Below are 15465 nucleotides of genomic sequence, written 5' to 3' on the forward strand. Positions count from 1 at the left end.
TTTAACAACAATAACTGATTATCGAGCGTTTGAAATAATTAATTTGAATTCGATATATATATATACATGTTCATATATATCAAAAATATCCTTAGTAAAATAGAGAATTTATATGTATAATGTATCTATATAATTTGCATTGTATTACACTTTGTTACATAATAATTAGTAGCTTTCACGCAGGTAATTGCTGCAACATTTTAGTGTAACGGTTCTTCAAACCTTTTCTCAATTTACTTCTCATTTTCTAATTCACAAGAAACTAGGATGCAGAGTGTCGGATAACAGATAAAACTTGAAGAACTTGATCTTTTTCTAAACTAATATACCATACACCAAGTTACATTTCAATCAATTACAAGGGTTCGATATTTTTCATGAATTTTCCAATTTGATTTGAAACAGTGCCATTAATAATAATGTCAAAACATATCAACATTGTAAAGCATATAGATACTTAATTACTAATGCTTCAAATCATCCACGTACAGATATAGCAAACATATTTTGGCATTTTGGTCAAACGATTCGAACTTTACATTTTACATCGAATATAAAGTAGATTAAAAAATATTACACAGCCATTTGTTCAATTTCACCACTAGCATAAATGTTTATTATTGCAAATAACTTTTAACAATGTCTCAAGCATAAGTATCTGTAGTAAAGAGAAGAATAAAAAAAGAAGCTTGTCATACCAATGCGTGTACAAATTGTTAGCATTTCTCGTCAATGCAGGAAAGAAAATGACTGTAATATCTGTAAGATGATTTTACATATTAGAAACATGTTATAAATATAATAAATTAAAGTTCGTATCTTGTGACACAAAGCAGTATTGTTTCGTAACAATATTTACATCATTATGCATCAACAAAGAATGTGCATGTGAATTTTATACCATACTCCAAGTGTATAAACGCACCTAATCCTAATGACGCAAAAACAAAAAGCTCTTGCCGTTCACAACGAGATCCGACACTCTCTCCTTACGCACTTAGCTTTTATTGTACAGTTGAGCTATCACTCAGTAGACAGGCTTTGGTGCCCATGCACAGATACATTTCATTATTCGACTACAGTTTTCGAGGATTAATGATAGTAACAGTGAACCGTAAAGAAAAAATCTCAAGAAATGACGTCCAAGGTAACTGCACGGAAAACAAGTCTATTAATATATGGTACTTACAGTGCCAAGAACACTTTTAATTTTTATACAAAAAGAACGTGAAAAATCGCTTCTGAATGGTGGCATATGCTATTTATTGCCGTGCAGCATGGGTTTCAAAGACTGTACTCATTGTAGTTTACCACTTTTAATAAAACTAAGGAATCTTATGCGAATTATGATTGTTATTATTTATTAATTATGTACATTATAATTATGTTGTAATAAATAAGCTCAACGCATGTCCTAGAATTCAATTAACTATTTAGACTTAATTTCGTTTATAATTACAGATTACTATTATGCTCCTTGCTGGAGATGCATTCATTTTTTATGTGTATAATAATTAAAAGGTAAAAGGCTAATCATCATTCTTCTAAATCTAAAAGTATAGATAATACATAATGAGTGCTAGATGTCAAGGATCCACCAGAGTGAATTTCTGTTTCAGCAGTACTGTTACAGAAATCATGGGGCATGTTCAACCATTTCGTGCACCTTTTAGATAGTCATCAGCAGATGCAACGCTGAATCTACGATTGATAAAAAAGATAAAATTATGTTACAGTATAACAATGAATAAGTCGCATGGCGAACGTACTGCAACTCAATCAGTAATGCAATCATCTCAATGACATCCAACACTCCTTTTCTACATCCGCAGCCTAAATTATATGTGTAAAAAAAATTATTTAGGTAGCACTGATATGGTTCTGTTTAGGTAATAACTAATATTTATCTACCATTATAAGTCAGTTTTTAGCGTACTAGGTCAATAACAACTAATATGTTCTCACATTGTTTAGGCACTTTTCTTAGTGAACATTGATATATTCAGTGGTGTTAGGTCTGCTGTTATGTTAGGATAAGTTATCAGATTATTCTTATTTTTTTTAGTATCGTCTCTCCACCTATACAACCACTCAAGATTTTGATTGATTTCAAATGTTAAAATTCACTTTTAGAATATTTAATTAATGTTTCTTTCGCAAATACATTAGATTTTCCACATATTGCAATTAAAGATGAAAAAATTAATTGCACACATTCTCTGCTCTTGAAATATTTTTAAAATGCGAGAATATTATAATTAGGATAGCAATGCCTATCTGTACATTGGATAGGTTCTACAAATATTTGATTTCGCAGAAATCAACAACTCAACATAAGAGCAAAAAAAACTATAGTCTGTTTTCAGTATCCGAAATCAAGGTATTTTAATCATTGGTAATTCTGAGATTTCAAAATCCTAATCCGAATTCGAAACATGCCTAATCAGTCCCTGTTATGCATCGTCAGAAGTTAGGCATTGATCAGAACTTGGTGAAAATAGAGAAGCGCCCTGTTAGACTAATTCTCATCATACGAGGAAAACTGTACTTAAAAAAAAAAAAATGTACAATTAAAAACCGCAATACCCGCGCTTTAATATATAATGATGAAACATATTAAAGACACAATGATTGTATACGTCGATAAAGAAAATGTTCAATACTCTTACTAATAAATAATGTGTGTGTATGTGTGTGTATAAAAAACAATTCAATGACCGCAAGAAAATAAAACTTGCCTAGTATTTTTTGTAGTATTGTATAATGTAACAAGAAAAATCCTCATGTTTCTTTTTTTTCACTACAACGTAAAATTGTCATGATATGGTTCTTGATGCATAACGTGGTCCAATAGAAGGTGCAAATCACTAAAAAGTTTATATTATTCTTTCATTTATCCGTAGGTCTAGTAATTGTTTGGGGTATCACGGTTAGAGATTTCGGAATTTTTGGCATTATTGGAATCGGATTCGGGGGTTTTGTAGTGACTTGAATTGATTTTGGTAAATTCAAGTTACTCAACAGGTTCTGTGTTGGGTTATTCTCGTTCGTCAATGATCGAACATCACATATTAATGGTTCAAAATCACTTCTGCTCTGTCTGTTTAGCATTTCTTGCTGCATTCGCAAATGTTTTTGAAATTGTGTTTGCGCGGCTATTTGTGCCTTTTGATATTGTGTTGGTGGTCTACTAGGCAGGCTTGATGGAGAAACAGCGCCACCACTATTGCCTGTCAAGTTAATATTCGACATTTGTTTTTCATTAAGCATTTGCTTTTGTCTCTTCAACTGCTGTAATTTTTTAAATTCTGGTTCACTCAACTGGAATACTTTACCACCTGACATGACTGGCATTCGGTTGTCTTTACGCTTTGAGCTATTTGCATTACTCGTACTAGTCGAGGGTAAATTCAAACGATGCAGATTTGGTGGGGGTTTTTTTATAATTGATACACCCGAATTAAACTTCAATATCCGCGGTGGACTTGTCTTCGTTGAATTAGAAAATGAGTTAGCCACATTCGAGTTCATTGATGTATTTGTCAGAAAAGAACTGGTACTTGGCATGGAAAGTCTATCTCTCTCCATCACGAAACCACCGCTCAATCTCCGCGGACTAGCGAACTCCGATGAAATCGGTTCCATGATAGGTTCGTCAACTTTCTCTGGTCCCTCATAAGATATCAGCCGGTTCTGTACTGAAGTAGAATAGTTGATGGCGTTTCTAGATGCATTTGGGGCTAATACTAGGTCTCCAGATCTGTAATACTTCTCCAAAAGTATTAAATGTCTGAGAAACGAGCTCTGGTTCCCGTACGGCCTTTGTAGTTCTTGCCATAGCAGTTTAGTATCTCTATCATACTGTATCATTGTTGCGCACTTTTCCCATCCCTGCGGCGTGACCTCACGCACACTGTTAAACTCAACATTTGCATGCAAATTCATTTCCTCCTCGCCAGGGAAAAGCGTGCGTACACTGATGGAGGGATTAGCCCCAAGTCTTTGAACAACAGGAGTAATATCACTGTTTGTTCTAGCTCTTTTCGGTAGTCTTGTTAAGGTTACTTCCTTATCCATAGCCAATATTTCAACAAGATCGTTAGCATCGCCAGAAGAAACCGTGGGGCTGTTACTGTAAGTCTGCATATCATGCGATTTCCGTTTCTTCAAATTTTCTATTGAATCTTCGACATTCAAAATTTGGATGTCATGACAGGCGGTACTATCTTGATCACGGTTTTTCTCATTTGTTGAATTTTGGTTGCCAAAAGCATGGTTACTTGTCTCAAAATTCATTCCTTCATTTTTGTTTGGCTCTGGAGTCGACTTTTCCGATGCGGAATTGTGGGTGCTGTCAAGGGACTTAGAGCTACCACCCTTACCTTGTCCACATTTTGACTTTTTTCGTTTATCTTTGTCTTTGGTAGGTTGACCTTGGGAAGACAAATCTTCTTCTTCGTTTTCGAGTACTTCAATATCGTGGTAATGCAAAATCCTGTAAGTTATAAAAATAAAATTTGTATCAACGGATTACTAACAGTTACAATATAACACATAAATTTATCAAGCAGACCAAATCAAAATCTCTCACTTTCCTGACTCTAGATATTTCTACGATAAAAAAAGGTTCTTGTAAGCGTAAATTGGAAATGATTAAAAAATTACTCACCGCTTTCTGTAACTCTTAAAGAACGATTTGTGGTTCGCGTTCATGTTCTCAATGTCTTTGTACTTGAGCTGTAGCTGAGTAAAATACCTACAGAGTTTACAAACAAAGGTACCAGTTGAAAGTGGCACTGGTATTCCTTGATGTCTGAGGCGCTCATTCAACTCATCGGTTTCAGCAGCAACCAGTTGATGAGTATGGTTTCTGGCAAGACGACGCTTGCAAAGTGCACATGTTAGGAACCTTTCAATCTTTGAATAGTGATTCACGCAAAAGGACATTGACGTATGCTGACTTGACTCCCAATCTATATCCACCTATATTAACACAGAATATACATTACACAGAGCCTCTATAGTTGAAAAATAAAACCAAGTATAAACTTAGAAGAACGCGAAATGCCTAATATTGCTTTATCGGAATGACGAATCGAACACAAATACATCAAATTAAGATTTCAATTATATCACAGTTTAATTATTTAAAGGCTTAGAAGCCACTTTTTTTGGAAAATAACATTTTTACCAAGTGAATACTAGAGAAGTTCCACTGAGTTGGCAAAGGCGGCTAACTGAATATTTAATAAATGTACTGATTGACTAAGAGTAGCCACTAATATGGTGAAGAACTAATTAAAACAGTTCATAATATTAATAATGTTTGCCTCGTTTTGGAGCCCAGCTTTGATTTTAAGCAGCCAGCGTCGCTTGACATGATGCCTAGCTGGTTCCCTGCACTCTCTTGCGGAACACTTGGACACCATCAATTGCCGATGTTGTCTTTCAGGTTTGGCTTGCATGTTTGTAGGGCTGGTATTTGCCTTGATTTATTGAAAAAAACGAACTTGTAATATGATGTTTACCATGTCAATATAGTATCTTACCCACTTGTAAAACAAAAAGTTAAAAGGTTCTCATGTTATAGTTAATCATTAATATCCACATGCGGAAATTATTGTTACCTTTCGATCTACATGACGATAGCAAGCATCGCAAAGACAGGAATCTTTCGTAAGATACCTGTCAATATTCAATATCTTTTTGCGTCGCTCATCAGATTTCATTTGTGCCAAGTGCATAGGTGTATCTAATAAACCAAACTTTCCAAAACAGTAGCAACACACATCTGCGCACAAACGACCTGGATGTATTGAAAACGATGATGATTTCTCTGGGATGACAAGTGATTGCCGATCTTTTGAAGGTGGTTCTTCTGGATCTTCATCTAAAATTACCGAAACATCAATTACAAAATAAAGCACATACTCTTCGTAATAAAACCTAATGTGTTGAGAATATTTCTTTGCAGTCAATAACGATGAAATTTTAATTTGAAGATGATTGGTAATTGAATGAGAAGAGATCAATTTTTTACGTTTGAAGCAATTACTTCTCGTGTTTTTGTTTGATTTAATGTTAAATTTGTACTCAGAAAATGTAATATAACATGATTCAAAATGCATGCTTGTTATATAATCAATCTTTTTGAACTTCATATAATTAAATGATCGTATTTGAGTAGAAATGTTAGATAAAAGATTGCTGTACTAATTTCCTTACTATTAAAAGCTTTTTCGATTCATTCTTAGTATTACCTTCATATATATTTAACGAGTTTAAACAGGAAATGTGTGTTACAGCATTTTTCACAATCTACTGCGCATACAGCATTCCTTTCCAGTGTTAAACTTTTGATTAAATGATGAATGATTTGTAAATTTGTGAGATTTGCATAAGCACAAGAGAAAGAGGTGTGATTATGTAGTTATTAGAAAATGCCCGCAACCAAGATTACCGCAAGAATGTCTGTGATTAGTAGAGAACTTGCGGTTCGCACCGGAGCTGCTGTCGCCTAAGCCGCTGGTTCCAAGCTGAAAAAGTTTTTTTCTGTCAATCTAAATCGTAGTTTAAAATCATTGTTCAGCTATATCAGGTATGATTGGGCTCTACTAGTAAATAGAATCATGACATAAATTGCCAAAAATTTACCGTGTTAAAACTGGTTCCAATTTCAGAATCTAAATTATAAATTTAGCATAAACTCAACTTATTACATTTATCCTGTAAAATTGTCCCCAAAAATTCAACAAAAAATGGAATATCACGTTGTACTAATCAGTTAATTGCCCGCAAGATGTAATAAGTAAACCATTTCGTATTAATAACTATAGTCTATTGATTACATGTTCAGGAATTAATTCACGTTGTAACAAAATTATTTATGGCTATACAGATTACATACGTGATAGATCAGGTGTATAAAATAAAAGAATTCTTTAGTAAATAACTCGACTTGAACCAACCAATAAAAGTGTTGAGAAATTGATGGATTGAAAAACCTCTTACCTCCTTTTGAATGGTGTAAAATTCTGGCGAGTCTCCATCTCCATCGCTTCGGCCTTGTTTTAAAACCATTTTCAGTGGGGATCGTGATCGCTTCTTGTCTTTTTCTTTCTGTACCCTAATAACGGTTTTTAAGGTCCCTGTGTATTGTTCCTTTTTAGCTTTCTGATGACTCAAACGTTCTGCTGCCTTTTCCAGTGACTCCAAACCAAGTAGTCGTAAAATAGATTCTTTTTTCACTTTATCTTCAGGTGTTTCTAATATCTTAGGTGTTGCTGCGACACTACTCGATGATTCGCTGGACGTAGAACTTTCATCCAAATCTTTCTGCAATGTCTCGGGTGTCTTCGACGTGTTTTCAACAATCTTTTTGTCATTTTCCGAATTTGCTTCTGAATTTCTGGATGAATTTCCTTCAATTACGTCTGGTAGTGCTGGAATATTTCCTGATCTTTTCTTGATGAGTTCGACATTTTCCATTTCCAGTTTAACCATCTCCAAATCAGTCTCCGAATGACTTCGATCATTATCATTTTTTCGAACTTTACCAGAGCTAAATATGTTTTTATAGCTACCTTCAGAAAACCCTCTGAAATTTCCACCCTCTTTATAAGATTTCTCATATTTTTCCGTTAGTGACTGAGTATTTTCATTTATTTTTGCGACTTCATTATCCAAAAGAGTTTCTTCTTTATTCTGCTGATCTGATTTCTTGTTTTCTCGTTTACTTCGTTTTGGTTTCTGAACATTCTGATTCTGTTGCTGCTCATCTTTACGTTTTTTCAACTCCCGACCACGCCGGGTTCGAATAAGAGACCCTTGCACTGCTTCATTTTCAACTGGGTATGGTTCATCGGACTCTGATCTGTCTAACTCGCCGATAGCAGTCACACCATCAGAATTACTCTGTTTGTTTAATGTTAATTCTTGACAACTATCATTTTTATGCATCCCTAGTTCTTTTACGATTTCTGCATTGTCAACATCTTCAGCATTTTTTACAAGTTCCAATATACTGACCATTGGTTTAGATTGCTCAAACACTTTTGCATTCTGAACAGTCTCCTGGGATTTTCGAGTTGATTCCACCTTCTTTTGTCTATCCCGCGCCCTTAAAACACGTTTGTTCTCCTCGATTAAGCATGATTGCTCTTCAGCAGTGATTGGCTTATCGATGTTGTCAAGTCTTGAATCTTTTTTCATAGTGCCCTCACCATTGGACGTATCGACATGTGACGTCTCATTCGACTCATGTGGCGTTTTTTCTTGGCTGTTCGTTCGCTTTTCTGATGATGTTTCACCTGAAACAGTCGAAGATCGATCGTTTTCAATGCTTCTATCGAATTGCTCTATAATTTCTGGGTTCTTGAGAAGATTTTTCTGTCGCTTCAAATCATCGTGGCTAATTGTCGTCTTTTCTCCGCTGTTTGACTTTTGTTCTACATTTAAATTTTGTGATTCCACGGTTTCTTTAACACGCGAAAACTGAGAGATATCTTGAGATGGTATATTTGATGACTTTTCTCTATTTTCATGTGACAATTTTAATGCTACAGACAAATTTTGACTATTCAGTATTTTATCCTGACCGTTTGACGTCGAAGGATGATCACAGACTGTATCTTGATTTTCAACAGCAACCTCGTCATTTTCACACCGTTCAGCATCATTGACTGATTCCTCAGAGTTTAAAATCTCTTGTGAAGGGATAGCATCGGTTCGGGATGTTTCCTTAGAAGCTAGAACCTCGCTGATTTCTGGTATCATTGTCAAAATATCGGAATCTGTAAAAGAAGACTCCAGCACTTCTAAAAACCTATTTGTTTCCAATTCGGAATCCACACTGTCATTAATATTGTCAGAAGACTTATTACAATTTTCCGAATCTTTAATTGTAAAATGATCCTCAGCCTTCTTTTTATCTGTCTCACTTGACGGTCGGTGTGATGAGCTGGTAATCTTCTTATTTTCAGATTCGCTTTCAGCCACTAATCTTTCCACTTCCCTAGAAATACTTTCCAATGTTTCCGATTCTTCAGATTGTATCGTAGTAGATAAACAAACACTTTCCATAGTATTATCTTGGCCTGTTACTGGTGTTTCAATATTCTTTGATATGCCCAATGATTGAGCTCCTGTTCCAAATGACTTCAAAGCAGAATTTGCATTCCTCAATTCTGTTACTGGTTCAATTTCTAGGATACTTGATTCTGTATTTTTATGAACTTCTTTCAATTCTTGTTTAAAAATTTCATAATTCAATGTGTGGCGGGGAGTATCTTTGTTACTCGCCTGTGAACTACTAGCATCGATGGATAAATTTTTCTTAATTTGTGCAGATATTTGATCAGCACTTTCTGGCTTCTCGAAAAGCATAGACGATCTTTTACCTTGCTTCTCAACAGTCATACTGATTTCTGGCAAAGACTGAATTTCGTTTGACTGACTCTTACTACATTCAACTGATTGTTTAGTAGTAGCCGATAAATTTTCACTATTTACATCAGATGTTCTGGTGTTAGTCAACATTTTCATAATATCCACTCCTGCCGCTTGATCTTCGCCTTTGTATGATTGGTCCTCATTAACACCTTCCACGGGCACCTCTGTAGACTTTCCAGAGATCTCATTACTTTTAGTAGATACCAAATGAGAGCCAGAATTTCCACTATGGAGATCCTTTTGCCCTGAAAAGTCCTCACAGGCATTTTCACTATTCGTGATATTTTCTAATTTACAGACTCCGACTAAACCACTGGCGGTAGCTACATTGCCATTGTCACTGCAATTTTTCTGTCTCTCCTGTGACTGTGTGTCAGCAATTTCCATGTCACCCATTACCATTTTCTCAATCTCTTTAGCGGTATCTGCAACTTTGGGTACCGAATTTTCTGAATTTTCAGATTTAATTTCGCTCTTGGAAACATTTGGAGCATTTACGTCTTCATCATTCTCCTCTAAGTTCTTTTTCTGCAATTCGGTGCTCAAGGGTGCAACGATCTCTTCAGTCTTTGACATTTCAAAATTCTTACTCAAAACGAGACTTTTTTCAGGACCAAAAATTTTACTTTCAATTGATTTTGCAATATTTAATTTTATATTTTCTATCATTTGATCAATGTGCGATCCAACTGTTTTCTTCATTTCGATATTCAAACTACTCCGGCGACTCTTTGGTTTATCCAAGATATTTACCAGAGTATTTTCTTTACGTGTTTGTTCTATAGTGGTACTTTTTATCAACTCGTCGTGTGTACCGGTATTGTTCACTACGACTTTTGTTTCGTCAGCTTTAGCGTCACTACTTGATTTACTATCCAAACTTGTAGCTGTAGAATCTATAGTCTTAGCTTTTGTTTTAGAGCGCAATGTTGGTCCAACTTCAGACATTCTTTCTCCTCGCTCTCCATTGTTGTTATTATTATTGTTCCCTATCCCAGTTGCATTGTTTTCGACATCATCATTGTTTTTCGGGATTTCAGCTTTAGTTGAATCCATCATGCCTTGTGCACTATCTAAATTTGACTCGTAAAAAAATTGGTCACTTTCAGTTATGTCCCCCGATGAATCACCGGGACAAGTATCAGATCCAATTTGATCTCCAGATTCCAATTTGTATTGTTTATTACCCTCCAATTCTGGGGACGTAACAAATTCAGTAGACCCACGCAATTTACCGTTTCGAAGGCTTCTCTGTGCCAATGTGCGATTATATCTCGTTCTTGGTAATGTACTTTTCACACAGTCTGAACTATTTTGGCTCATATCTTTTAAAATTTGGCTCGACTTCAGTGTCTCTGCGTCAGACTCTTTACTACTTTCATTTGCTGCGATTTTCAGTTCCTCCATATCTGGCTCTTTCTTGATCTCACTTTCGTATAATAATCTTTCAGGCCTTTCTGATATTTTTCTCCCTTTCTTTGTCTTTTTTGCCAATCCTTGTGTTTCTTCTACGACTGATCTGACAACAGTTGTGGAAATAACCTCGTCAATTGTAAGATCAACCAAATTTTTATTGTCAAGTATAGCTTTATTACTTTTTGTATCTATTATGCTAGGACTCCTAGTATTGTTTTGGATATCTCTTTCTTTACTGGTATTTCTTTTGAGTCTAAGCATTTTCGAAGAGCTTGCAGTATCTTCAACAGCCTTTGTACTATTGTCTTTTTCCTTATTGGATCTCTTAACAGGCCCTACTTTGGAAACTTTATTATATTTATTTTCACTTTCCAAACTTGTACTATCTTCCGTCTGCTCTGCTTCAAGATCTTGAAGTTTCTTACAAGTGATTTTAATTTTTCTCCCAGTCTTCGGACTATTTCTTGAGCTTATTGCACCCGAGTTAGTACTGTCAGTCTCCTTTCCTGTGACTTCAATGATACTATTATCGACTTCTGTGCTTTTGATAGGGTTTTTAATTTTTTTTGACTTCAGACTATTTCTGAATGTGCTGACTGTTGTGTTTACAGATTTAACACTGTTATTATTTCCCTTAGCACCAGTTTTAGTGATACCGTTATCGTTATCAGGATCTTCAGTGTTATTTTCAAGATTTTTCACGTCTGTAAGATTTTTTTTCGTTCTTCTACCTTTGACGGCCCTGATCGTCTCCACGTTAGTTTTTCTTAAAGCTCTGATCGGTACTTTTTTAGTGATTTTAACCTTGATAAGGTTGCTTTTCGTGGCTTGAAGTTTTGACTTGTGCCGTAAATTTTTTATAGCTTTCTTACGCGGCAAGTTTGCGTTTATTTTCACAGGGAGTTGACTATCAGTAGCTACAGCCTCTAAAATATCCTGTGCAATTTGCTGTTGTCTCGTGTTTGTTTGAGCTTTGCCTTTCTTACTTTTCTGCTCGACTGATGGTGATGTACAATCATTATTCACCTTCTGTTTGGACTTTGAAGGCGCTAGGGGTCTCTTCTCCCTGGATGCCATCTCACTTCCACCCACATTGGGCTCCTGAAATCCCGTTCATATCCAATGTTAATACTAAAGAGGCTTGCCTTGACAACTGGGAAATTAATGTCACTGGCTCTTTGTCAGCTAGGCTTTCTAAGTTAGTCTTATAATTGATTTATATTTCTAAGAATACATCCCTTTAAAAAATTCTATGCTATGTATTATGGTCCGTTTGTTCATTTTTTTTCTATTATGTTTTTTACCGTTGCTTAGAGTGGACAATAGTTGGTTTAGAATTCTCAGTCGCCTTGAGTTACCTTCGAGTACAAAGGTACATGAGCGAAAGCGAAGCTCCAGACATTATTTCTTTAAGCACGAAGAAGTTTACCCACAGATCTCGAATTTTCGTATCAAACTTGCACATGTTTTAAATCAGATCTCCCTGGTGTTAACGTTAACTCACATCTGCACATACCAGCAATAAAACAATACAGCTATTTTATAACCCACAAAATAATTGTGATTTGGTGTGAATTTGAAAAGTTTATTACATCCAAAGAACTAATTATAAAAATAATGAGTACCTAGAGTTGCTAGAAAATAAATTTGAAATATTTTGATCTGAACAAACATTACATGTCTACCAGACTCAGTTTGAGATCAATAACATGTACGATATTGGGAACTGATAAATTCATCCTAAATATAAGAAACGTTGAAACAGTGAAAAATTCAACGAACAATATTTCGTAAATAATTGTCTGAAATAGAATACGAGATGGGAGAAAAAAAAAAAAAAACTGAAGACATTTACAAAAGTTGAGGGGGGAAAAACGAGCCATATTCGTGCTAATAGAATGGAGACTAGTTGCCATGTGATACTTTCTACAGCCATGCACAAGGTAGACTACGAAAATGCGGAATGAACGGAGACTTTACGAACAGGGAATAAAAATTATAACAATAAAACATCTGAATGTACAAAAATTCTACAAGTAACCTGCATTGTTACGCTGCAATATTCGAAACAGTAAGGGAAAATTATTGTTCAGGGGTTAATTGATGCGGCCCTGGCGTCAGAAAAATTACGTGACAAACTTTGCATTTACACGGATACATCGTGAACCTCTTCTCAGCCAGGGAAATGCCGATGATATTTTTACCGATATCTCCGGTTAGGCAGCTCGAACGGTGTGAATTTTTGTCTCAAAACTAAGCGAGGAAGGCATATTAACTTCTGAGATTGAAAATTGAACAGTGACTTGACGATAATTGTGAAAATCTCGGAAGAAATGTTTGCGAAAAAATTATCATGGATAAACAAAAGGTCGGCACTGACTTGATACTTGTACGACTTATTACAAGAGTTTGAAGCCACCGGAGTGGGAATTTTCGTACTCAATAGAATAAGGATAACGATAACTCACCTCTGGGGCCAAAAATTGTCCCGAAAGTGCGTCGTTTTTTCGGCAAAATGGAAAATATTACACTGAGAAAAACACGATCCCGTTTCAGGGTGTCTGTACGCTGTCCTACTGCTTTCACGCTAACACCATCTGACGACAAGATGATTAAGTCTCCTAAGTCATATACTACATTTGCGCTAACTTTGCCTGCTTTATTTAACAATATTAAAGCTAATAACGACGCTTACACGATATGTTGTTATACCGTGCTAATTTATTCACGATAGGAACTTACTAACGGATCCGCCAATTTTACAAAAAACACTCCCGACGCTTCGATTTACGGTAGAATTTCAGGAACGAACAGGAGACGCGCCCATACACATTAATGGCGGCCACCGACCCTTATTTACCGAAGTTAAAATGGCTGCCCTTAGAATTTTCGCAAGACCCTGCTTTTCACATATTTTTTCAAAGACCTTGGCTAGCAATCTAACGAAAAATACAGTTTACAACAATTGCAAGGTACTTGACTAACTTTTCGTGCTTTGATTTTGACTCTCGGGACGTGGTATCGTTCCTCTGAATATTCTAAAATTCCGTTTCCACGTAGCTCGTGGGAAGGGCCTGACGACGAACCTTTATCTTCTACTACTTGTGTCATTTTACGAAATTTTCATCACTTTTTCATTATTATCATATTAATATATATTTCCATCATAAGTAACCGTGCTTTACGCTTTTAGCAATATAGTATAACCTCAAAATAATCTTTGATTGGCAATGAATCAGCTTCTGATCTTTCTAAATGTCGATATTTTTTCATTTCTAAAAAAGCACAACACGGTTTGTCCTTGTGTCTGAGGATACTTTGAGACTTTGAATACCGCTGTCTTTTTTTCTTTGCCATTCTGTACGCCTTGTATTCAGTTAATTTGGTTTCCAAACAGTACTCCTGCCTTCATCGTTGCTCTTTTTAAATAGATTTGTATAAACGTCATAATATTAATAAGCAAAAAGTAACTAAAGAAAGGAAAAAGACTAATTGATCCTTTGCGATCTAAAATATCTAGAAACAAAATTAAGTGATTCATTTTTCTTTAATGAGCATCGATTGAAATTTGATGTACTTTTGTTCATGACGTACGGAAAAATTTTACTTAAATCATTTTACAGATTCAAGAAAGGTATAGCTCTTTCAAAAGCTCTCCACAGGTAGGGGATCCGTCTCAGTACACAGATTTTGAAATTTCAAAAGATCCGCAAGAATGGCTATATGTGGAACGACTCCTGACGCCAAAAACTGTACCGCCTGCTCCGACATCTACAGCCAAGCAGTATCCATCAGGCTGGGCGCCTCAATCTGGTCAGAAGAAATCACATTTCCATAATTAAATTCTGCAATTTTATGATATAATTACTACTCACGACATGTTTACTGGGAAACAAATTCGAAAGAATTAATTTATAAACTTGAAATACATAAATACTAATTCATTTTCTACATTTGTTCAAATGCTACTGTTAAAGCAATTCGCCAATATTGTACAATAAAAATCATACAGTCTTGTTAACTTCATTTTTCCACAGAGGATGCTCTGAAGCTACCATATTTCGTTAGCAGAACCAGGAACTACTTACAACCAGTTTACCTTCAACGATCGTTTCGAGGTATGCGCAGAATAACAATCCTTCGTAAAATTGAAGGAGATATATGGCTCCTCGAAGCTGAGCTGAAAAAACACTTGGAAGAAACCACTGGAAAATCAATTGGTACCCAAATTCACGAAGTTGCAGGCATATTAAAATTTAAAGGGGACCAAGTCATCCGCATTAAAGAATGGCTGACTACAAAAGGCCTTTAAAATTAAATAGTTAGGTAATAGATGTACACAACCTGTTGTATATTTAATCAGCTGAATAAACACTATTATTGTTATTGATAATTACATGATGCCTATTTTGGATTTAACTACTTATGGCTTTAGTAGTGTTTCACGTTATTTTTGTAGACCAATGTTTTTTTAGTATCTTCAAAAACAAAGTCAAACATGACGGGGAAATGTCAGATGAGTTTTGCAGCCATAAAAGTACTAAAGTAAAGGGCAATAATCAAAATTCATATTATTGTGCAAATATTACAGTTAGTATT

At 35.3% G+C, this 15465-nt stretch overlaps 2 protein-coding genes across 7 annotated transcripts; one reads left to right on the forward strand and one right to left on the reverse strand.

Annotated features, from left to right (window-relative positions):
- Positions 1–18: 18 nt before the first annotated feature.
- LOC107218222 (MATH and LRR domain-containing protein PFE0570w) lies at positions 19–13710 on the reverse strand. 5 transcript variants are annotated; one of them, XM_046743045.1, is made up of 8 exons: positions 13335–13459; positions 8598–11967; positions 7012–8309; positions 6461–6536; positions 5628–5890; positions 5331–5486; positions 4670–4983; positions 19–4495 (listed from the first exon to the last, which is right to left on the reverse strand). In XM_046743045.1, the coding sequence occupies exons 2-8, from the start codon at positions 11941–11943 to the stop codon at positions 2890–2892; spliced, it is 7059 nt and encodes a 2352-aa protein (XP_046599001.1). In that variant the 5' UTR covers positions 11944–11967; positions 13335–13459; the 3' UTR covers positions 19–2889. The 5 variants fall into 5 exon arrangements, with proteins under 5 accessions (XP_046599001.1, XP_046598998.1, XP_046598999.1 ...); XM_046743042.1 differs by adding an exon at positions 12225–12372 and having other exon boundaries at positions 7012–11967; positions 13335–13437; XM_046743043.1 differs by lacking the exon at positions 13335–13459 and adding an exon at positions 13609–13710 and having other exon boundaries at positions 7012–11967.
- Positions 13076–15262, forward strand: LOC107218221 (probable 39S ribosomal protein L49, mitochondrial). Of its 2 annotated transcripts, none has more exons than XM_046743059.1 (3): positions 13076–13234; positions 14490–14679; positions 14904–15262. In XM_046743059.1, exons 1-3 carry the CDS (start codon positions 13220–13222, stop codon positions 15176–15178), a joined length of 480 nt encoding a protein of 159 aa, XP_046599015.1. In that variant the 5' UTR covers positions 13076–13219; the 3' UTR covers positions 15179–15262. The 2 variants fall into 2 exon arrangements, with proteins under 2 accessions (XP_046599015.1, XP_015511521.1); XM_015656035.2 differs by lacking the exon at positions 13076–13234 and adding an exon at positions 13707–13838.
- Positions 15263–15465: the final 203 nt, after the last annotated feature.

The sequence above is a fragment of the Neodiprion lecontei genome, chromosome 6 (assembly GCF_021901455.1).
Source record: "Neodiprion lecontei isolate iyNeoLeco1 chromosome 6, iyNeoLeco1.1, whole genome shotgun sequence".
NCBI lineage: Eukaryota > Metazoa > Arthropoda > Insecta > Hymenoptera > Diprionidae > Neodiprion > Neodiprion lecontei.